At 46.2% G+C, this 22,313-nt stretch overlaps 1 protein-coding gene across 1 annotated transcript in view; it reads right to left on the reverse strand.

Annotated features, from left to right (window-relative positions):
- Positions 1 to 21,879, reverse strand: part of EBF2 (EBF transcription factor 2) — a 206,196-nt gene extending 184,317 nt beyond the window's left edge. Inside the window, exons 1-6 of the mRNA XM_047761726.1 lie at positions 21,189 to 21,879; positions 18,582 to 18,738; positions 17,512 to 17,575; positions 17,198 to 17,253; positions 16,615 to 16,688; positions 10,375 to 10,443 (exon numbers count right to left, since the gene is read on the reverse strand). Coding sequence (XP_047617682.1) covers positions 10,375 to 10,443; positions 16,615 to 16,688; positions 17,198 to 17,253; positions 17,512 to 17,575; positions 18,582 to 18,738; positions 21,189 to 21,319 — 551 coding nt within the window. The 5' untranslated portion in view covers positions 21,320 to 21,879. The remainder of the gene's footprint in view (positions 1 to 10,374; positions 10,444 to 16,614; positions 16,689 to 17,197; positions 17,254 to 17,511; positions 17,576 to 18,581; positions 18,739 to 21,188) is intronic.
- Positions 21,880 to 22,313: the final 434 nt, after the last annotated feature.

Consider the following 22,313-nt stretch of genomic DNA (forward strand, 5'->3'; position numbering starts at 1 on the left):
TATCCCAAGAGACTAGATATAATTCCCTGTGCTGTACAGTAGGACCTCATTGTTTATCCATTCTAAATGTAATAGTTTGCATCTACTAACCCCAAACTCATTCTGCATTTTTTTTAAAGCTGCACCTGCGACATATGTTAGTTCTCAGGCTAGGGGTCAAACTGGAGTTATAGCTATAGGTCTACGCCACAGTCATGGCAATGCCAGATCCTTAACCTGCTGAGCAAGGCCTGGGATCGAACCTGCATCCTCCTGACACTAGTCAGGTTCTTAACCCAGTAAGCTACAACGGGAGCTCCTTATTCTGCATTTTCCAATTCATCCTCAAAGTTACCTCTCCAGAATATCCGCCTGATCATGAAAATTGCACAACTCAGAATCATTTGACATCTTCCCACTGCCAGCACAACGATGTCAAAATACTTCCATAAAGGTATATAAAGTCTTCCGAAATCTGGACCCAAATAATCTTTCCAACCTCTCCTACTGTCCCCCTTTACACACTCCATGCACCTCTAAAACTAGGAGCAGATTTAGGGAATTTTTTCCTTTCCTCGCACCTTTTTCCTATATACTTTCCTTCGACTTGAATGCCTTTTGACCTCAACCGCATATGTCCAAGTTTCAGCTATGACCCCACACCCCACTGCCAGACGAAATTCTTGAGATCTTCCTTGCTTGAGATCTTCCAGAGTTTTTATCTCTACCTCTTTGGTGGCACTTTTGACATTCTACCTTGCATCACAATTATTTCTGCACATTTTTGGCTGTTCCATCTGAACTACAAGTTCTTGATGGGAAAGCTCTGTATCTATTCAGTCTTATCATCCCTAAAAGCACCTTGCAAAGTCCCTGACATGATAGGCCCTAGATAAATATTTACTGAAAGATTCGTTTTGCCTTACAACCCTAGCTCTCTGTTCTTCGCATTGTTTTGTACCTCCCTGCCACTGGCAGGTAAGATTGCTAAATGATCATCACATACAACTAGTTACAGGAAAGGTCCTATATAAGCTGGCAAAGGACTCAGTTATTCAAACTCTCTGACACTTGGCAGTCAGAGATTAATCTGTCAACTAATATTTACTGAGTGCCTTAGGATGCAAGGCATTGGTTAGATACCGTGAGAAACACAGACTAATCATTGCTATGACTTTGTATTTATTTTTTTTAATGGCCACACTTGTGGCCTGTGGAAGTTCCTGGGGCCAGGGATCAAACCCACACCTCTGCAGCAATCTGAGCCACTACTGTCAGATTTTTAACCCACTGCACCACAATGGGAACTCCTGCTATGACTTTTTAGAAAGCATCCAGTCTGTCCTGCACTATCTGAGCACCATACACACGATAATGATGTAATACAACACACAACAGTGGAAGAGGTAATATTATTAACACCATCCTAGATGTCAGACAAGACCTAAGTGACATATGGTATCTGTCCTCCAAGAATTACAATATAGTTGGAACTGTTAGGCAAGCCCACACAGGGAAAAAGATAACAATATCCATACATCCTAACAAGAGTGAGTACATATGACAAGTGTCAAGTGAAAAGACTTTGGCTATAAGACTTGATATCTTTGAAGAGATAGAATCTGAACTAGGTCCTTAAAATGGGGTAAGATTTATACTGGCCAAGTGTTGGGGTGGGTATTCTGGGCAGAACGGATGTGTGCAAAGAGAGACGAGGGACAGAGTCAAGGTCTGTTGGATGGAACACATATTTTGATCCCATTTTGCTTCTTGGAGAAAGAGATGATGGGACGAGAAAGTTGAAATCTATCTATCACCCACTCACCTCATCTTCAGAGCACTTTCACAGTTTGTTAATACATTCATCTCTGTGTGATTACTTAAGCTCTCAGCTCCATGAGAGCAGAATCACATCTGTCGTGTTCCCTGATAGTCTCTCAGGGCCTGGGGTGCACAAATACTTGCTTAATAACCAAACAACAGAAAAAAATACTAAATGAATGAATGAAGGATGGGTGAATCACCTTATAGACAACTAGGCTACTTTGTGTCAAATGCTGAAGTTCTGAAGTCTAGGAAGACTAGTCAGTCAAGTGGAATCAGTCTAATTCATAAAAAGTAACCCAGTTACAGAAGTGAACATCATAGCTTTTCAACTCCAACTCTAATCAGAAGGAGAAGACTGATTTTCTGAAAGAAAGTTTTGTTCCTTGTTTACCACTTGGCTCAGGCTATCATCCAGTGAAGTGTTTTAATGCAGAGGGACGGTTTTTCTACATCAGAAAGTAGATGAGTGCCTTCTCCTACCTGTACCTCCCTAAAATGACTTAGCATTTCCTGAAAGAAGCTTGCAAAGGTTTGACTAGAAAACAGAGGAAGGAGAACATTAAAAAAATGATGCTTTCACTTTGTTTAAATAATTGCTATTTTGTTTTTTCTGTTTTCTTTTTTTTTATTTGTTTTTTTGTTTTTGGTGCAGCATATGGAGTTCCCAGGCCAGGGATCAGATCTGAAATGTTGGATCCTTAACTCAACGTGCTAGGCTGGGGATCAAACCTGCATCCTGGTGCTGCAGAGATACTGACAATCCTGTTGAACCACAGCGGGAACTCCAAATAATCTGTGTTTTGTAGTGAGAAAATCTAAACCTCTCTGAAGAAATGGAATTGTCACAAAGAAATAAACAGCCAAGGGCCAGGATTTTGTAGCCTCTTCACAGTACTGGGCTCCCCGACCCCAGAGGTGGGAGTCTATGCAGAGGAGGCACATATTAATAGCTCTCTCAATTATTGATGAGCAAGGATGATGAATTAGCATGTCTGCCACTCAAACCTGGGCCTTAGCTAGAAGCAGAGAATTTAGAGCTGGAGGATAATGCAAAGGTCACCCACTAACCCAAAGCACTTCCTTTTACAGGTAGGGAAACTGAGGTTCAGAGAGGTGGCCCCTGACCTCCGTGACATTAAACAGCTAGTGAGTGAACAATATGGGGTCAGAAGCAGGTGTCCTGATGCTAGTCCAGGGCCATTTCCTCTATACCATGTGGTCTCTCTGGGGACTGGTATTCCATCAAACCTGTCACACCATTGCACAGGACTTGTGCAATCTCAGGGTTAAATAGTAGTTCAGAGGCCAGCCATGCCCACCACTTCTCAGAAAAGAGATCCCACCCACCTAATGTTCTCAAAAGTACTTCAGACCATGTTCACCAGGCTTTTCCATTCTTCAATAGCTCCAAATTCTGAAAAGTTTTCCCTTCTCTTACATTAAAATCTTTTTCTCCATAACTTCTACCCATTGACGACACCCCAATTTCACCACTGAAACTTGGCTTTGTGACCTGGGCCAAATTAACTACCTCCTTAAGACTCATTCTTTTTCTCTGTGCAATCAAGACTCTTCTCAACTACTGAAGATTAAGATTATTGAATGGACACATATTGCTTAACACAATGACCAGCACAAAACAAGTGCTAATTAAATGTTAGATAAATGCAGAGTATTGGTCTTCTCCATCCTTCTTAGAGACAGAATTCTTTGTTCAGACAGAGTTATACTGATATACTCTAGTTTGTCCATTTCCAAGGAAAGGAAGGGTGTTTTTAGTTCACAGACTAAAAACCAGCCTGAGTCGCCTAGGATGGCAGGAATCCACTGGGCTCTGTGGACAAAAATCTCACCTAGAGTTCAACTCCAACTACTACCCGAACACTGCTTCTATGCTGAAAGGGGCAGTGGGGTTAAAAACAGAATCTACACCACAAATCAAGAGTAGATTAATACATAGTTCACTTGATAAATTTACAAAAAAAGAAAACAAAAACAAAAAAAAACCCACCTTCCAGTGTTCAGGATTAATGAAACATGCTCTAGCATGCACAGGAGGTCGATAAGGGCTTTATTCCCCACAGTTATTCTCTGAACATTCCCATCCCACCAATAACACTTCCTGGAGTTAAGTGATACATGGAGAGAGGAATAACAAGCCTAGTCCAGAGGAAAGAGGATCCGAACACTTCTCTGGTTGAACAAGGTAATAGGTGAGGCAGAGAGAAGCAGGAAGAGGACTCGTCAGATGGCAGAGGACAGGTAAACAAGAAGCCTGGATCAGAGGGGAAAGCAGTGGGTGAAGACACACACCAAGATGGTAGCAGGAGAAAACTTGACTACAAAAAAAAAAAGAAAGAAAAAGAAAAAATCCATACCCATTCAGAGGGCAACTATCAAAAAAACAAAACTAAACTAAAGAAAATAAGAAAATGTACGGATGCGATGAAATAGAACCTTTGTGCCTCACTGATGGGAATGTAAATGGTGCAACTGCTGTGGAAACAGCATGGCCCTTCTCTGAACTACCATGTGATCCAGCAGTTCCACTTCTGGATATATACACCCCCAAAGAATTAAGAACAGAGACGCACAGAGATATCTGTACCTCCGTATTCACAGCAGTATTATTCACAAGAGCCCAAAGGTTGAAACAACCCATGTGTCTATTGACAGATGAACAGGTAAACAAAACATAGTATAACAATACCACTGAAGGAAGGAAATCTTGACACGTGTTACCACGTAAAGGAATCTTAAGGATATCATGCTGTGAAATAAACCAGTCAAAAAAGGACATATCCATTATTATATGAGGTACCCTGCAGGAGTCAAATTCCTAGAGACAGAAAGTAGCATGGTGATTGCCAGGAATTGGGGGGGAGGGGAAATGAGGAATTAGGGTTTAATGGATACAGACTTTCAGTTTGGAAAGATGAAAAGAGTTCTGTAAATGAATGGTGGTAATGGTTGCACAACAAGGTACATTACTTAATACCTCTGAATTGTACACTTAAAAATGGTTGAATCATTAACCACTGCGCCACGACTTATCAGAGACAACTTAGAATAGATTTACAAGGAGATCCTGCTGAATAGCATTGAGAACTTTGTCTAGATACTCATGTTGCAACAGAAGAAAGGCTGGGGGGAAAATGTAATTGTAATGTATACATGTAAGGATAACCTGACCCCCTTGCTGTACAGTGGGAAAAAAAAAAAAGGTTGAATCAGTTTTGTTACATATTTTTTACCACAATTAATTTTTTGAAGAAAGGAAGATAACATCAGGAAAACCCCTCATGGGCAAATAAATATCAGATATTTTTCTGTGAACCTTTACACAAAAAGTCATTGAGGGTCATTCTGATGTTTATTTGGCTTCTTGAAAAATAAACAACATCAAAACTTAAAATGGTCCTTCTGCATATAAATGGCCAGTAGGCACATGAAAAGATGCTCAGCATCACTAATTATTAGAGAAATGCAAATCACAAATACAATGAGGTACCGCCTCACAGAATGGTTATAATTAATAAGTCTACAAACAACAAATGCTGGAGAGGGTGGAGAAAAGGGAACGCTCCTACAGTGTTGGTGGAAATGTAAATTGTTACAACCACTGTGGAAAATAGTATGGAGGTACCTCCAAAAACTAAATATAGAACTACCATATAATCTAGCAATCCCGCTCTTGGGCATATATCCAGAAAAAAACTTTCTTTCAAAAAGATATATGCACACCCCTATGTTCATTGCAGCAGTATTCACAATAGCCAAGACATGGAAACAACCTAAATGTCCATCAACAGATGAATGGATTAGGAAGAGTCGTATGGGGAGTTTCTGTTGTGGCAAAGTGGAAATGAAAACTAGTATCCATGAGGATGCAGGTTCGATCCCTGGACCTCAGTGGGTCAGGGATCCGGCTTTGCTGTGAGCTGTGGTGTAGGATGTGGCTTGGAATCCTGTGATGCTGTGGCTGTGGCACAGACCAGCAGTTAGAAGTCCTATTTGACCCCTAGCCTGGGAACTTCCATATGCCATGGTACAGCCCAAAAAAAAAAAAAAAAAAGAAGAAGAAGAAGAAGAAGAAGTGGTACATATATATGATGGAATACTACTCAGCCATAAAAAAGAACAAAATAACACCATTTGCAGCAACATGGATGGAGCTAGAGATTCTCATCTTAAGTAAATCAGAAAAACAAATACCATATGATATCAGTTATATGTGGAATCTAAAATATGTCACAAATGATCCTATCTGCAGAACAGAAACAGATCACAGATATAGAGAACAGACTTGTGGTTGTCAAGGGGGAGGGGTGAAGGAGTGAGATGGACAGAATGCTGTAAATCAACTGTACTCTAATTGAAAGAAAAAAGTCTTTCTGTAAAACAGAGCTCATAAATATAGGAGACCAAGGTCCAAAGACAAAAGGTCCAGATACTTAGCATGTGAGAAACAGGTTGGAGTTGCCCTTTTAATAGAAAATCTCATACTAGTGCTCGCAGGGGCAGGGCAGCCTACAAAGATTCAAAAAGAACTCTCGTCCTTTCCTCCCATCTGACTTTTCATGGGGCTGAAAGAACAGGAAGATAAAGACTGTTTTTCTTCTCCCAAGTCAGTGAGACTGTCCCTAAAACCTTCTTCCCATGAACCACCAAATTATCCTGAGCCCAGAGATTCAGTAGCTATTCGGAAGAAGCTTCCAGATAGAGAATCTACAGAAAGTACAGCCCATGAAACACAAGGCTGCATTAGTGCTTCCTTCCCCCTCCCCCGCCTTTTTTTTTTTTTTTTTCTTTTTAGGGCCGCACCTCCAACATATGGAAGTCCCCAGGCTAGGGATCAAATAGGAGCTGCAGCTCCTGGCCTACACCACAGATACAGCAACTTGGGATCCGAGCCACATCTTTGACCCACACCATGGCTCATGGCAATGCCAGATCCTTAACCCTCTGAGCGAGGCCAGGGATTGAACCTGCATCCTCGTGGGTACTAGTCCAGTTCTTTACCGCTGAGTCATGACGGGAACTCCCAGAGTTTCCTTCAGAAACTACGAGATGTAAATCAGTTCGAGCCTTTTCATTTTTATTTACCATACAGAGGTCTTTATGGACAAGATGTAGGCTAAAGACCTCAGTAGGGATTGTGTTTTCATTGTTGGTTTGGCTTTGTTCTGTTTCATTGAATTTTGTTTGTTTTTCCGACAGGAACTGTGGATTTTTACCCTAAAAGTGAGTAAACCCTACTGCCATTCTGTGCACGCATTTGGAGGCTCTACTGGAGGCCCGTGATTCAGCATCACGTCCTGCTGAGCTGTGTGTTGGCCTGGCTTTTTGGAGAGGGGTGTGGCTGCCCAAGAATTCACAAACGCATGCTGAAAAGACAACTGAAAATAAAAATCAAATGTATGTTTCTAGAGAGATGGACAAGGAGTCATTTAGGCAGGAAAAGAAATTCCCAGCTAAGTCTTGGGAAATGGAGAATGCAGTCCCTGATTCAGTCCCTATTAAAAATCCAATGATTTTCATTTAAGGGGCCATGGAGTGGGAAAAGCTATTTTTCGTATTTCAAGCAGCCTATTGGAAATGGAATGTCTATTGGTCACGTGGGCTAAAGGAAAAGTCAAGTTGCTTTGTATTTGAACTGGCAGTCTATCGAGTTAGTGTGGTTACACTGGTAGTCTTGTCTCCGTCAGAAACTCTGATTGGCTACTGAGGAGATCAAGGGCACTTCTGGAGGAGATTGTTTTTCCTTCCCATTCTGTTGTATGTCTTCAATTAAGAAATATGAAATTACAGCTGGGTTATTACCTGTTAATGGCAGTTTGGCAGGCAAAATATTGCAGAACCTGGTTTGCCAAAGAGAAAAATAAAAGGGGTCCTTGATGGTGAAAGTTTGGGAACCACTTTTGAGCCTCCCTCTCCTTGAGCTTCCCCCTCCGCCTTCCCCAAACATGCCCAATTCCAAGGGGATAATCAGGGTTCTGGAGCCAGAGTGGAACATGCCCGTTGTGTGAGAACACTCAGAGAGAGATGGTGTAAATTAACTGCATCTGGTTAGATGGAGCGAGAAGGGGGAGGAGATAATTAGTTGGTGTTATAGGAACAAGGGCAAGGAAGAGAGTTCTATATTTACTCAGAGGAAATCCAAAATAGCCTACTTAGCACCCGTTTGGTGCTCACGGGTTATCTCAACATCTCCAGGTGGGCAGGAGTTAAACTCAGGGACCAGCTGCCCAGCTCAAGCTCTGGAAAACACAACCCAACCATCCCACCTCCAGCCACACATGAAAGGAAGAAGGCAAAAGAAAGACACTCAGGAGTAATAAGACAAGATTCCCGTAAGGGAACAGTATCTTCAACCTAAAGCCCTACAATGAGGAAGCTGAATAAACGCATCTGTTTATAATAAGATGAGTTCTCTACAAACCAGATCCTGGTCCATTTATGCCACCCTTTGGTATGTGTGTTTCCATGTGTAGACGAGCAACGTTTCAGAAGCAACACATATTTCAAGTGATGCAGACACATTGCTGGGCTGTTTTATTGCACATAAGATAATAAAAATAATTGCCACTGTCATATAAACCTCCTTAAGACGCAGCTAAAATACAAGGTCCACCTTCTCAGAAGAATTTAAAGCGTCCTAGCACAAACAATGAAGGCATATAACATGAAAATCCTGTCTCTCCATAGATGCCAAAAGCCTAAGTACATTAACATGTGTATTACATAGGAAGAAAACATAGCATATTCCGCTTTCTCCCTGGGTTCAGGTTACACATAGTTTCTTAGGGAAAGAACTGCTATTACGTGCAGCTTCTTTAGGATGTGTGCTTACAAGATGTAAGGTGCAGTTTAGCATTTACGGGTTTGCAAACATTTCTAAAGCTGGTTTATGGGGTGTTTATTACAAGAAAAGATGTAACGGTCATGAGATTAGAGTGCCTTCTTAAAAGAAGACCTAAAGTTAGTCTAAAAAAAAAAAAAAGCTAAGTGAAGATTAATGAGCTTAGTGAACATGCTGAAAAGGACTGGATCTGCATCCAGGCTGCACTCACAGGCTTCATATTCCCTAGAGGATCCTGAGGGCATCCTAGGAGGCTAGGAAACAATGTCTCATGTGATCAGCACATCCAGCTTGCTTTCATTGGGACAGGGAGTGCTGGGAGGAAGAGACTGTGACTGTGAGAAGTTCATGGGCCAAGAGCTAGGACAGCTGTGTTCTAGTGCCAGCTCTGCTCTAACCAACTGTGCACCCTGGGGCAAGTCATGTCACCACTCCCAAGTCGTCTTTTCATTGATAAAATGAGGAAGACAGCTGACTCCAAAGAGTTCTTACAATTCATTCATTTTAAGCTTCTCTGCACTTTGAGCAAAACTAAAGAAATTCTCAACAGCTCCCTAAAATTGGTGTCACCTAATTCTCCTAGGACGGCGAAGGTACCATGTACATCCAACCGATATTTCATACTTGGCTATCCTCTACAAGCCTCCCGGAGAATACTGCAAAGCTGTCACGGATATCTTAGCAGCCTTCTGAAACCCACAGCAGCAGGCCATACCCTCCAAGACACCCTCCATGATACCATTGAACAGAGATGTTGAGTGCTTTGTCCAAGGTCAGAAGCTAGGACAGGCTCGGAATTCCAGCCTCCTCATTCTTAGGGCTACGCTAGAATTTCTATGGAGAAACCAAGCTGGCTTTCTGGGAAGAATGCCAAAGGTTCCATTCTCCCAACTGAGAATTCGTTGGAATATTGGAATAACAACTTTGGAGACTGTGGTCTCTCCAATCCATTTCAGGACCTGTCTAGAAACACAAAAACCCAAAGAAAGAAGCAAGAGGGAATTATTCCGTTTGTTAACGAAAGAGAAAAAATGAGGAGTGGGAATATGGGATTTCTTAAAAAAATTACATGATTGCTGCAAGTTAATTTGGTATTTCTTCCTTGGTTTGTAAGTTCTGTTTCCAATCACAAAAACATACAGCTGAGGATGCAGAAATCACATCTTGATGAATTAGCATCTTGTCCCAAAGAATCTTTCCCATTCTGAACATAACATAGAACCCAGAAGGCAAACCTCCGTGGTAGCAAGGAATCTCACTCAATGCAACAGAGAGCTTGCCCTCATCCTCTAGACCATAAACTAAATTGACAGTCTTCAAGCCTGACAGCAATCACTGAGAATGATAAGAAAGTTACCCCTTAAACTGGGCAACACTGCCTCTTCTAGGAAACTGATTGAGACCCTATCCTACCAGATGGGAGAGATGGTATCTTAACCATCCTTTAGCACCCACACATGCCTTATTAGGCTGAAGTCAGCACACCTGGAAAAGAATCCCATCGTAGATTTAGAGACATATTCAAAAAGGAAGGTTCTAACTTCTAAGAAAGGCCAACCAAAACAAGACACATGTTGGACTGGCTTTATGCCTTGAAGGTAACATGAAACCAACCTTCTGGCAAAGCCCAGCAATCAGTACTCAGAGTTGAGATTCTAAAGGGAAGAAACCAGACAGGATTTTTTAAAATCACTTTTTCCCCCTACCTGTCGATGATGACAGGATCTGAAGGAGTCTCATTTCGGTTGCCACAACTTTTCTTTTCGCAACATCGACTGTAGAATGGGAGGGAACCAAAAGAGTAAAAGACATTTGTTAAAATCAAGAAAATACAGTGAGCAAACAATGTAACGTTCACAAAAAACGAGTATGTCGCAGGAAGCTGCTTAACTATCAGCTGCTTGAGAACGAATGTATGGCCATGTTTAAAAACAACACTAAACTCAAAGCCCAAAACTATTTATTCAAATTCTCTGAAGCCCAGACCTATTTATCTGCACCTTCTATGACTTATAAACTGGGTCATTCTCAGCAAATCACAACTTTCCTGAAAGGTATGTTTGTAACCTAAATGGCAGACAATTGGATTTTAAGGTCTAGAGCGTCACTTCCAGCTTGAATGATTTTATTATTGAATTTTTTTTTCTTAGATATTTGTGTCTTAGTAAATATTTGAAGGAAGAGGGGAAAGGAAAATGTGTTGAAAAGACCCCAAGTAGTTGTCTGGATTTTTATTAACCTTAGTTACATAACATCTTTCTTCAGAGAACTTGGTGTACTTTATAACCATTTATTCATTCATTCATTTCCATCATGTCCTAAAGATGAAAAAGGAAGATCAGAACGATGGTGTGCATTGTCAAAGAGGAAGAAAATGAAGCAGAAAACCCACAATTTTCACCAAGTCCGAGACAGAAATGGGACTCAGTGTGTAAGTCGCATTCTGAAAACTCTGCCTCCCAAGACTGCCTCCCATCTGGGAAAGTTCTGGGTACCCAGGAGATGCTCAAGAAAGGCTTGTGGAATCATTTGAGTGGAATAGAGAGAGAAGAGGCCCTAGAGCAATTACAACAGATGGAGAGAACTCAGTAGGACCTAAGCAGAGAACAAAACTCTCCGCTCCAAAGGTACCCACATGAAAGACCTAAACGAATATGAAAAGGGCACAGGAGGCTGGGGGGATGGAAGCACTGGAAAAATCACGTCCTTGTGTTGCCTGTCTGCTGCTTGTCAGGACTATAGACTTCGCAATACCTCTCGGCTCATCCAAGCACATGGTCCACCATCAATGGTAGTTGATTAGGGATGTAGCCTTGACATGGCTTATAAGAAAAGCATGATCATCCACACCATTTGGAGATTATGTCTCATAAATGTAGCAGTAACCAAATTGATGCTAAGTATTGTGCTTTGCCTGATAGTTTCTCTAGGGGTTCAGACATATGCAGCACAATAGAAAGTTTGGTAAAGTGGGAATCCAGGCTCTGGCATCTAACCCAATTTTGCCACTTGCCAGTTGCACAAATTTAGTCAAATCTCTTGAACCCCTCTGGGCTTTTCCTTCCTTACATATAAAACTAAAGTGCTGGACTAGATGATCTGCAGAGTCCATTCTGGGTGTAAAAAGTCCACAAGGACATTCCTATGACATTCCTTGATCATCCTTTGATTCAAAAGTGGTGACAGATTAAGGAAAAGAGGAAGCCGTATATATAGCAGCAGAGACTGAAAGGCCAGGCACCAGCCCAGTCTTAGATTTGCTTTCTGGTTCTGTGCCGTGCATTTGCCAACATGCAAATTGATATTAAAAAAAATTTTAAGTCCATCTCTCTCATTCAGGGATGTGTGGATTACTCGGTGAACAATTCTACCATTCTTAAAAAGTAATGTATACTGGAGAGATGCTAAGAGAACTGTCATCAAATAGGCAGAATGAGGTTTTAAGAAATTTAATCAAATTAGTAGGAAGTAAAAGCAAAACTGTCTCAACATTCTTAAATACCAGAGTTTGCCACTGGGACTCTCTGAAATAATATTTTGCTTTTGAAATTATATTAGGTCTTAACTTTTAAAATGTCAGTCCATCCCATGATTAACACCAATAAAAATGCTGGCCAGCTGCTCTCCCACCGTCCACCTTGTCTCTCTTCCCGACTGTCTACACGTTTCGCCTCTCACCTCTCCTATTTCTACGGCTTATATCAGCAGGATACCTTTGCAGCTCAGGCAAACCTTTTTTCTTAGCAACACAATTTCCAAAAGCCTCTGCATGCTTGTTATTTACGGACCTTCTACCTCGACTCCCCTGCAATATCATCCGCATGTCAACCTAACCCAAACCGGTGTGTGATTCTGGGTACAATTTCATGACAAGAGAACACCCTCTGACTGGGCCAGTATGTTTAGTTTGAGAAAGAAGGATTCTGAGGAGGCTGAGTAAGTTTGCAAAATTGTTCAACTGAATTCAGCTGCTTTCCATGGGGACTTTCTCTGGAGGAAAAGAAAAACAGATAAAAATGTAAGGCTGGTGCCAGTGAAATACAATGTGGGGAACTAACTCTGGGAAAGAAATGATAGTCAAAGAAAAATGCAGAGAAATGTGAGGAACCAAGCTTGCATTTTTCTAACAGGAACATATTTAAGTATCATCTCTAATGTGAACAGTACAGAAAAGATGTAGCAGAAAAGATGCTGGACTATAAGAATGAGGGTATAAAAATTACAAGAGTGGACCATAATCGCCTCCACTGGAGCCCTTCATAAAATCTCCCTGGGTTGGCCAAAGCTAATCCTTTTGCTTCCTTTCTTTTTTAAAAAGAAAAGGATCTCATCAAGATGTCCTAGTTAGTCTTTTCTTGGTGTCTTAAGTGACCGTCTTCATACCCGCAACAGCAACCGAAGGAAAGTGAAGCCAAAAGTGCACATTCATGAACCCACATTCCCCAAACAATCACCTTGGGATCAGGGATGTGGGTCGTTGACATGAAGGACTGGGTCCCTGAAGGAGCCAGACAACAAGCTCACACCTCCCTTCCCTTTGCTGTAAGAGACAAAGCCTGAGTGACCAACTTCAGGTTCAGCTACTTTAATTCAAAGGCTGCTCAGAGTTATTTTCTAAGACGCAAGTCTCTAAGCCCAAATGCATTTTTATAAACTGAACCAGACTTTTAAAAATAGGAAAAGATGGGACACAAAGAGCAGAGGAAGCTGAACTTGGTGCTAGGTTAAGGTTTTGTCCCTAACTACCACAGAGAGACTCAGAAGTACTCTCTTTTCTTTTCCTCTAATGAATGAAAATGAAACCTCTTCCTCTGCTCCTCACTCAGCCTTGTTTGGGCTTATTTTACTCTGGTCCTTATTTGGAGAACCTTTTACCTGAAATCCTCCTCGTTTTGCTTACAGGCCTCTAACCCCACCCCCACCCCCGTCCTTCTGAGGTCTTTGGAGAGGAAAATAGACAAAATAAAACCAGTTGGGGATGGGAGGTGGGTAAGATGAGAGATTTTATCCCAATCTTGAATCTTACCTGCACTTTTCAGAAAGGGACCGAGATGGAGGATAAGTGAAGAAGAAGAAGAAAAAAAAAAAAAAAAAGCCCCACCTATGGACACAGGGTGTCCGGTCGGCCAAACTCCTGCTCGAGACCAGCCAGGGTGCCCTTTCCCCTCCAAAATCGTTTTTAAAATTCAACCCTCAACTTTCAAAAATCTGTCTCTAATTTCAAACTCAAATAAGCGCACAGCATGGTGGCTTTTGTTTTGTTTTCTTCTCCCCAACTCCTCCCTGTGATTGCATAACAAAAGTGTCTAAATTCACACCATCTGGCCGATAAAGACACTGGCCCCACTGCCCGGCTGGCCTATCTGATTAGGGCTCTGTCTAGCCTGCGCCTTGTGGCGAAAAGTCACAGCTGTGGGGTTTGCTCGCGCTCAATACAACTCTGTTATTAGCCAGCTGTAGGCCTTGAGACGACTTCTGTTCAAATTATAATATCTTTTAACCCTCTGAGCATTGAGGGCACGGGGTGGCTGGCAGCGACATAACAACTAGATTTCTCCTTGCTAATAATTGGCAAAATGAACTAAAGCAGGGAAGAGGGAAGCAAAGAAAATTGGGTAAGGGAGAAAAAAGTTACACCTGAAAGAGATTTCATTTTGTTCCCCCTTAAAAGCTAAATGCCAGTTTATAAGCTTTTCTGCTAAAGGTTACAGAACACAAAACCATCAGGGAAATTCCCAGGTATGTCCAAGAACATAACGCAAGTGAAACGATGTGTGTGCGGTAACCACTGAAAAACAGGGCGTCTGATTCATCTCCAAATCCTTGACTATGATAACGAACTCTTAAAATGTGGGGGAAGGAACTTTTTTCCCTTACTGGAGAGTCAACCTGCTCTGACTGATAGATGGAATGGGAACTTCCCTTTCAGATGCATCCAATATTTGCCATCAACCCAGCTCATCTCCCAAACACACACACACACACACACACACACCAGACACAGTACTCATCCAGTGGATCATTTATTTGTCCATAATTAATATTTGTTTTAGATTCTGGTTTGGGAAGAAAATAAGGTACCTTCCCAGGTCTCAAATGCAGAGAAGTTACAGTACATTAAATTTTTATATTGTGTTACTAATGCAGACTAAACTAGAGGCTTTAAAAATTGATGCTGCTACTTAAACAGCATAAAATGAGGAGGATTTGATTGGGCTTAAAAATAAAAATGTCAGCCTTAACTACAGCTGGATGGGGCGTGCAAGTATTATTTAAAGTAATAGGTATAATTCGTCAGACAATGGGCCAGATTTGGCTGTTGTTTTCTTTTAAGAAGATAATCTCTCCAAACAAAGACATTTAAAAGTAGAAAGAAGACTAAAAAAAAAAAAAAATCCATCCTTCAATTAGCCAACCAAATCAAAGTGTTCTGACTATTTAATCTAGGTATTACATGCAAGTTCATCTTGGAATTGTATTTTCTTTCTGAGAGAATCTGTCAAGGGGCCCCTGGGATAATGGTGCAGCTATCTGCTTACTCCATCGCCCTACGCCTCACCCAGCTACTCAGGCCAGGATTCCCCTCTGCTGAGGCCACTGGCAGAGTTGAACTTTGCATTTGGCAAAGTTTGTTTTTCTAATACTTGGTCAAAACCAAAACAAACATGTCTGATTGTTATGGTTTCTTCCTGACTGGTCAGGGAGGGAGCCTGGGGCTGCCGGGAGCTGCCGGTTAAACAGTCCAAACTAAATCACACGAGGCCTGCAATTACCCAAGGCTCCTAAGTCTGGAGGTGAAAGACATTCACTGAAGCAACAGCAGGAGTAAGGAAGAATGGAGGCTTTCTCTCCAATCAGAGATTTTGGAGGAAGAAAAAATGTGTATGGAATAAACATGTAAAATTTTATAGTAAAATAACCACCTCTTCCCAGAGTTTCCTTTCTGTAGCCTTCCTCCTTTGCTGTGGGATCCCCCATGCCCAGCACATACTAGACACTCAATTAACATCTGTTAAAAGAATAAATAAGTATATGGATAAATTTCTTCTCTCCCTCTCTCTTTTTTAATGTTCTTCCAGTAAAGCAGAAGCAAAGACTCAAAATGGAATGTCCTGGTCTGGGGAAAGAAGATGGAGAAAGGTGTAGGAACTCGGTAAACTGTACTTGTCAGAACTTGGCCATCAGAATCCAGCTGTTGCTCCAAACCCCGGATCTCCCTACCCGGTCCTTCCCCCCCCACCCCGTTCCTCCCACCCACCTACTGGTGGTGAACCCGACTGGTCTTCCTACCCTGTAGTCTTCTGATCTAAGAAAACTCCATTGGCTCAGGAGATTTAGAAAAATGACATTCCTGGAGAAAGAAAACGCTTCTGCATCACAGACAGGTGCCACAGCTGGGGGACAGGGGATAGTGCCCCCGCGCTTGATCTTTTCTGATGGTCGCCCGCCCAAACTGCAAGTTGTCCCAGTGCTTTGACTCCGGAACTCCACAAGTGGTCCCTCCTGGAAATCTACCCCTAGCGGGCCGGACTGGCAGGAACCAAGCCGTGAGGGCCTTGGACGGCGACCAGTCCGGGGAAAGCACCCCCCCCCCCGCCCCAATCCCAAACTTGACCCTCGGCTGCCCAGCGCCTCCCCGCGCTGCTGCCGACAGCTGCACAGCGGACCTTCGGCGTAGCAGAGGAAACTCCTGAGACTCTGCGGGGGTAGAATCCCGAGCGGCTCTGGGTTTCCTTTTAGAGTCCTAACAGATTTGCTCTTGGAATCTGGAGTTTAAGGAGGAGGTCGAGCCAACCGGCCCTAGCGGCAAGTCCCGGGCGAGGACGCCCTCACTGCGCGCCTGTGCTCCCGAAAGTCAGCGCCGCAGACGCACGCGAGACAGCGCGCCGGGCGCCGCTCACCTGCCCCGCGCTCCAGCAAAGCCCGCAGGAGAAAACGGCTCCTACCTGCACATCACTTCGTGTGTCAGGAGAACTCGGCACATTTCCGGATTCTTATTTTGTCCCTCGTAAGCTATGGGCTGCGAAGAAGGCGGGGGAAGGAAGGGATACGAGGGAGAGGAGGGACAAAGAAAAGGGGACTTTAAAGCGAGCACGAAATCGTGTTTCCTCTCTACCCACCACTTCATCAGGACTTCCCGCGGGCGGCACAGAATCTGAGCTGCGGCGCGGTTAACTCAAATGAAACAGTCAAAGGAAAGTTTGCCCCGGTGAGGACGTATTTCTTGCAAAAGGGAATGTTAGAATCTCCCAATAATTGCTTCCCTTCTTCAACCCTTTGCTCGCCTACCCACATCCCCAGCGTCTCCCCAGCCAGAAAACAAAACAAGGTGGAGAGACAATTGGCGGGACTGAGAGGGAAGAAAAAATTTTTCCCAACGTAGATAAGGTGCGAGTTGATGTGCAAGGGCTGTGAAAACGGACCCAGGAAATAGTGAGTCGTAGGGGAGGTCAGCGGAAGGCTAGAGGGGACAGGGGAGAACAGACGGGGCCCCGCGGGAGGTGGAACCGACTGGCCCGCCAGGCTCACCTGCTTGGTGACTGAGTCGATGAGCCTGACGTACAGGTCTTGCTCAGTGCGGACACCTGCGGAGGAGGCGGAGGGCGCGAGGTGAGAGCGCAGAAGCCCCACCCCGGCACCTCAAACCCATCCCGCCCGGAGCGGAGTGCTGGCTGAGCCATCTTGCCGGCAAAGACCACCCACCCGCCCCCCTGGTCCTGAGCGTGCCTCCCGTGGCTCGGCCCTCCCCAGACCTGGAGCCCGCCCGCCAGGGACCGCGGCAAGGTCAACTGCCTTTCTTGAAAGAGACAGGTGTGGGCGCCGCGGGCGCGCAGGGCGCTCACCGTTGCTGTAGAGAAGCTGTAACTTGTAGTGGGTGCCGTTGTTGGTCTTCTCATTGCCTTGTTCCTGAAAAGACAGAGTCCCTTGCTTTCCAGGCCCCCAAAATGAGAAAGAGGAGGCGTCCCTACACCGCCTTCCGCGACCTTTACCCCGTCACCCGGCAGCTTTGAGCAGTCCCTCTACCCAGTCCCAGGTCAAAGGGCAGGAGCATCTGCACGAAAGCCAACCTCCAAAACTTTCCAAGGCTCAAGGTCACTTGCCCCTCTTCAACCGGCTGTCCCTCCCCCTTAAAAATGCCCTCAGAAGTGCTGCCCCAAGCTGGGGCCACCAGATGAGGTGTCCATGCTACCTTTAAACAGGCTCCACCAGACCCATTGGGCTCTGCCTGTCCTGCAGAAAGGCGAAGGGACCTGCCATTTGCAAAAGCAGCATTTGGCCCTATACTACCAGGACCTGAACCTGGAACCGCAAGCTCAAGAGGAGCTTGGGAAAAGCCTGCTCCCAAGCCCGACTTGCACAGCTGAGGAGACTGAAGCCCAGAGAGGGCAAGAGACTTTCTTCGCCTCACACGTTGTCTTAATTTGAGATCAAATCCAGCCCCCACACCCTAGCTGGGCTGGGAGCAGGCACTGCCTTGATAACCTGAGTGGAAGAGAAGGCAGGGCTGGGGTGGGGAAACAAGGCTGGGCTGACGGTATCCCTCTAATCCACCCTGCTGCGCTAGCAAGTCCAAAATAATAATAATAATAATAAACCAGGGACAGGAAGCAGTTGGCCTTGAATATAAGTTTAAACTATGTTCTAATCCAAAGGACTCTTGCTCCCCTGTCAGGCCAGGCCCAGGTTCTGCTAATGATCCAGAAGCCCAGTGTGCAGGGCCACAAGTGCCCCTGCAGTGGGAGGTACAGGCGGGAGAAGGTGTAGGGAAATCAACTGATTTAGAGGCTGGGGGTGAGAAGCCTCGATTTATCATCCCTCCTGATGTGAGCGGAAAAGTGTCGGGAGTGACAGATGGGATCTTCAGTGCTTTGCAAGAAGGCAGTTATGAGGGGAAGGGGGGACCTCCACTTACTTTGTCGTTCTCCACAAAGTCTACGAAGGCGGTACGCTCGATCTCCACCGGCTGCCCCTGCCTGTCATAGAGCGCCAGGACGAAGTGGAAGAAGTTGGATTTCCTCAAGTTGGAGGGAGGCTGCTTCTCAAAGTGGGCCCGGGACAGGGCTACTCCACTGTGCATGAAGAGACACAGAGGGGGGAACACCGGACATGGGGAAGGAGAGAAAGACACGATGTTACTGATGCGCCCAGGCAACACCGCAGAGGGTCAAGGATACCTGCCCGGGGTCCAGACTTCTAGACCCCTAGGGCCTTTTTTCAATCAGAAGCGGGACTTCTTAGAGGAGTCCCAGGGGCCACGGGAAGGGGGGGCAGGTGGCAGGGCCAATGACCCCGGATGCTGCCACTGCCAACTGTTCCAGTCTCTGGGCATCCCCGTGCCCAGCAGCACAATGTCTGGCCTTTAGTGGAGACCCAAGGAGGGAGACTGCAGACCAAGGCCCGAAGAAGTCCCCCAAGTGGTGACCCAAGTCTTGTCCTATCAGGTTGGCCCCGTCTTCTCCCTCAGGCGGTGCCGTGGCCTGGGTCAGAACTCGGAGATGGGCCCCAGGGTTAGGAGACTAAGCGGCTCCTTACTTTTGAAGATGTGACACTTTTCCTTCATCTTCATTGGAGTTACCTGTCTGGCACCACTGCTCACAACAGGCTTTCCTGGGAAAGGTGGTAGCGAGAAGCACCTGGGGGCGGCCGGGAAGCCTAGAGGCCAAGCCTCCTTCCTGTGAGGACAGGCCTCATCTCCTGCTTCCCTTGCTCTTCCAAAAAATTGCGCCCAGAACAGTAGCAGCGCGGAACCCCCCACGACCTGTCCCAGGGATTGAGAGCCACTTCGGTGGTCTTGATACTGAGCACCCACCCCTAGAACTGCTCAGCTTGGGGGAACCAAAATGCTATTAAGAGGCCGAGAGGGTCTGAGAATCTCCCTGCTCAAATCGCATCTCTGGGCCAAACCCGCTGACTGCTGACCTCAAAAGCCCTGTTGGAGGACCTGGGAGGCGCCCTGGAGCATGTTGAGTATGTACACTCACTTCCCTACTGTCCTGTCGCGGCTGGGGACAAACTGGCCTCTGGATCACATTTACTAGGAGACCCGGACCGGAGCGAACGTGCAGATGGATGGAGTTGATGGGTGGCACTGGGGCCTGGCCCCAGGGCGTGAGCACTTTCATTCTTTGCAAAGGTATGGTATTTTGACTAGAATCCCCTGTCAGACTGCCTTTTCCAACTTTATTGATTTGATCCGGGGAAAGGAGGAAAGTAGGGGTGGTGTCTTTCAGGAGCTTGGCAAGGAACTGCACGGCGGAGCCTTCTCTGCGGTGCTGCCTGGTTTCCCTCGGCCTGCAGCCCAGTGTGTCCCCAGACGGCTGCGGCAAGCCGCCACAGCGTGCCATCTGCTCGAGGACACTGGCTCGTCCCAGGCTCAGGCAGGAGGGAGGGAGTTGCCGCTTTCCTGGTTCTCTGGAAGTGTGTGACTTTTGCTTCCTCTCCTCCTGGAGTGGCTGCCGGTTCGCTCTACCCGGGACACCTGGAGAAGTGGCCTGTCTAGGAGAGGAATAATTTTTCCGTATGATATCGAGACTTAGAGTGGGATGGCCAGGAGAGCTGATGGAGAGGCCACAGTCGTGGGAAGAAGTTCGTGGGTTCTTTGGGGTCAAGGGGCTGTCTCTCACGGACAGGGTTGTGGAGACCCAGCTCAGTAGCTGTGATAAGGGTGAGCCAAAATGTCTTCTTGGGGTGCCAGCCTAGACAAGGCATTTACTGTCTTAGCACGAGGATGCTTAGAAATAGAGTCAACTTCAGGGACTAGCAAAACTAGAGGCCGTGATCCCTGCGTTTGCCGAGCGTCTCCTTCGCTTTTTTTCTTCGGCTGCTTCTACTGTTACTTCTTATCCTTTATTTTTAGTTTCTTCTCTCCCCTGACCCCCGCCTCTGTGGGTCTAGTTCACTGTTTTATTTCTGCGCCAGGACCCTCCAGTCTGTCCCCCTCCCCGGCTACACAGCCTCTCTGCCTTCCAGGCGCTCCAGCTTCTCCCGCTCCTCTAGCGGCCACCGCCACCTGGCCGTGGGTTCCCGGCCTCCAAGAATCTCCCGGCAAGAAGCGGGAGGAGAGGCTCTTGCAAGCAGCGTGGCGAAATCTGGAAGTCGCCGGGAAGCTCGCTCTCCCCCGGCGGCCGCCGCTGCCGGCTCCGGTCCTCACGCTCAGCTCCTAGCCGTCCCGCCTGGTAGGACTAGGGACTGCCCTGAGAGGTAACGGATGCTGCTTTGTAATTTTTTTCCTCGCAAAGTCTAGTCTGTGGGAAAGAAGTGTGGGAGAAACACAAACGACCCAGGCAGTTCAGAAACTCGAATGCTGACTGTAGGGTAAGTGTTCCCCTAACTGCAGCGACCTGCCTGCTGGAGAGTGAGCTCTAAGCGCGCGGGGCCAGGGCTATAGATGCGGGGGATAGAGAGCGAGTGAGAGCAAGAGCAGCGGGGCGGGGGTTGGTGGGGGGGCACACATAAAGAGACAGTGAGAGCGAACAAGCGAGAGATTGTGAGCATAATATTTGCGTGGTCCTCTCCTTACCTCTGCGCAGCGACATTGGCGTCCACCACGCCGACGTTCCGGACCCAGGACCTGACCGAATCCATCTCGGCGCCCAGCGATTTCTCTTTCAGAGCTGGTCCTCTTCCTAAGGTATCTTGGATCCCAAACATTTAAAAAGTCTGTTCTACTGGCGCTTTAAAAATGAGTTACAACGCTGTCCTCACTGTTCCCAACGTTGTCACCAAACCGTCACCTCCAAAGCAATCCAAGAAAAGGGATCAAGTGCCGAAGTTTGAGTCTCTCTTGGAAAAGAAATGAAAAAGATAACCCGTCTTTTGCTTCCACGCCTGAGATGCAGACTGATGTAAAGTTTAGGGTATATCCTCCGCAAGTTCAGATCTGCCGCCTCAGGCCCTCCGCCCTAGGTCGCTCGCATCCTTCCAGGGGCAGCTCTGCCTCCAGAAAGTGATCACAATTTTGAAGCATCACCTGTTCTGGGAGAAACAGGAGGAGATTGATGGCTGCCTAATCTCTCCCCTTCCTCCTGGTCCCCCACCCCCCCTCCCTGCTCCTCCCCACCGCTCCAATTTAGAAAAAAAAAAAAAATCCCCAACAGGATCCGTGGTAAAAGGAAGGGGAAGACCCGGAGCCGAGAGGAGGCTGTGGCTGCGAGCGCCGCAGAGCCGGGCTACAGTCGCGCGCCTGCCCCATGAATGGGTTACTACGGCCCGGGCCGCGGGAGGCGGAGCCATAGCCCGATAAGGCGCCTCATTTGCATGGACGCTCGGGATTGGCCAGCGCTGGGCAGGCCCGGCCGACGTCCTCGGGCGGCGCGCGCCACGCTCTGCGTTGCCGGGAGTCCGGGAGGTGAAAGGGGACAGAAAGCTGCGGGCGCTCTGTCCTTCCCCGAACTTCATGTGCGTGCGTGTGATCCGGGCCCGCAAATCCTGCACTAAAGCGGGTTAGCCAGACTCTGCTGGCGGTTACGCGCTAGCTCAGTCTGATCGCGGGAGCGGGAAGCTTCTGTGGATCCTGCCTCTAAATGTAGAATTTTGTTGCCCGCGGGGAGACTCGGTCATTCCCGGGGCTTGGGTTCTGAGTGCAGGTTTGTGAAGAAGCGGAGCGTGACCACATGTACTTATGTTTTGTGCAAGCGTTCCCTAG

The sequence above is a fragment of the Phacochoerus africanus genome, chromosome 15, assembly GCF_016906955.1.
Source record: "Phacochoerus africanus isolate WHEZ1 chromosome 15, ROS_Pafr_v1, whole genome shotgun sequence".
NCBI lineage: Eukaryota > Metazoa > Chordata > Mammalia > Artiodactyla > Suidae > Phacochoerus > Phacochoerus africanus.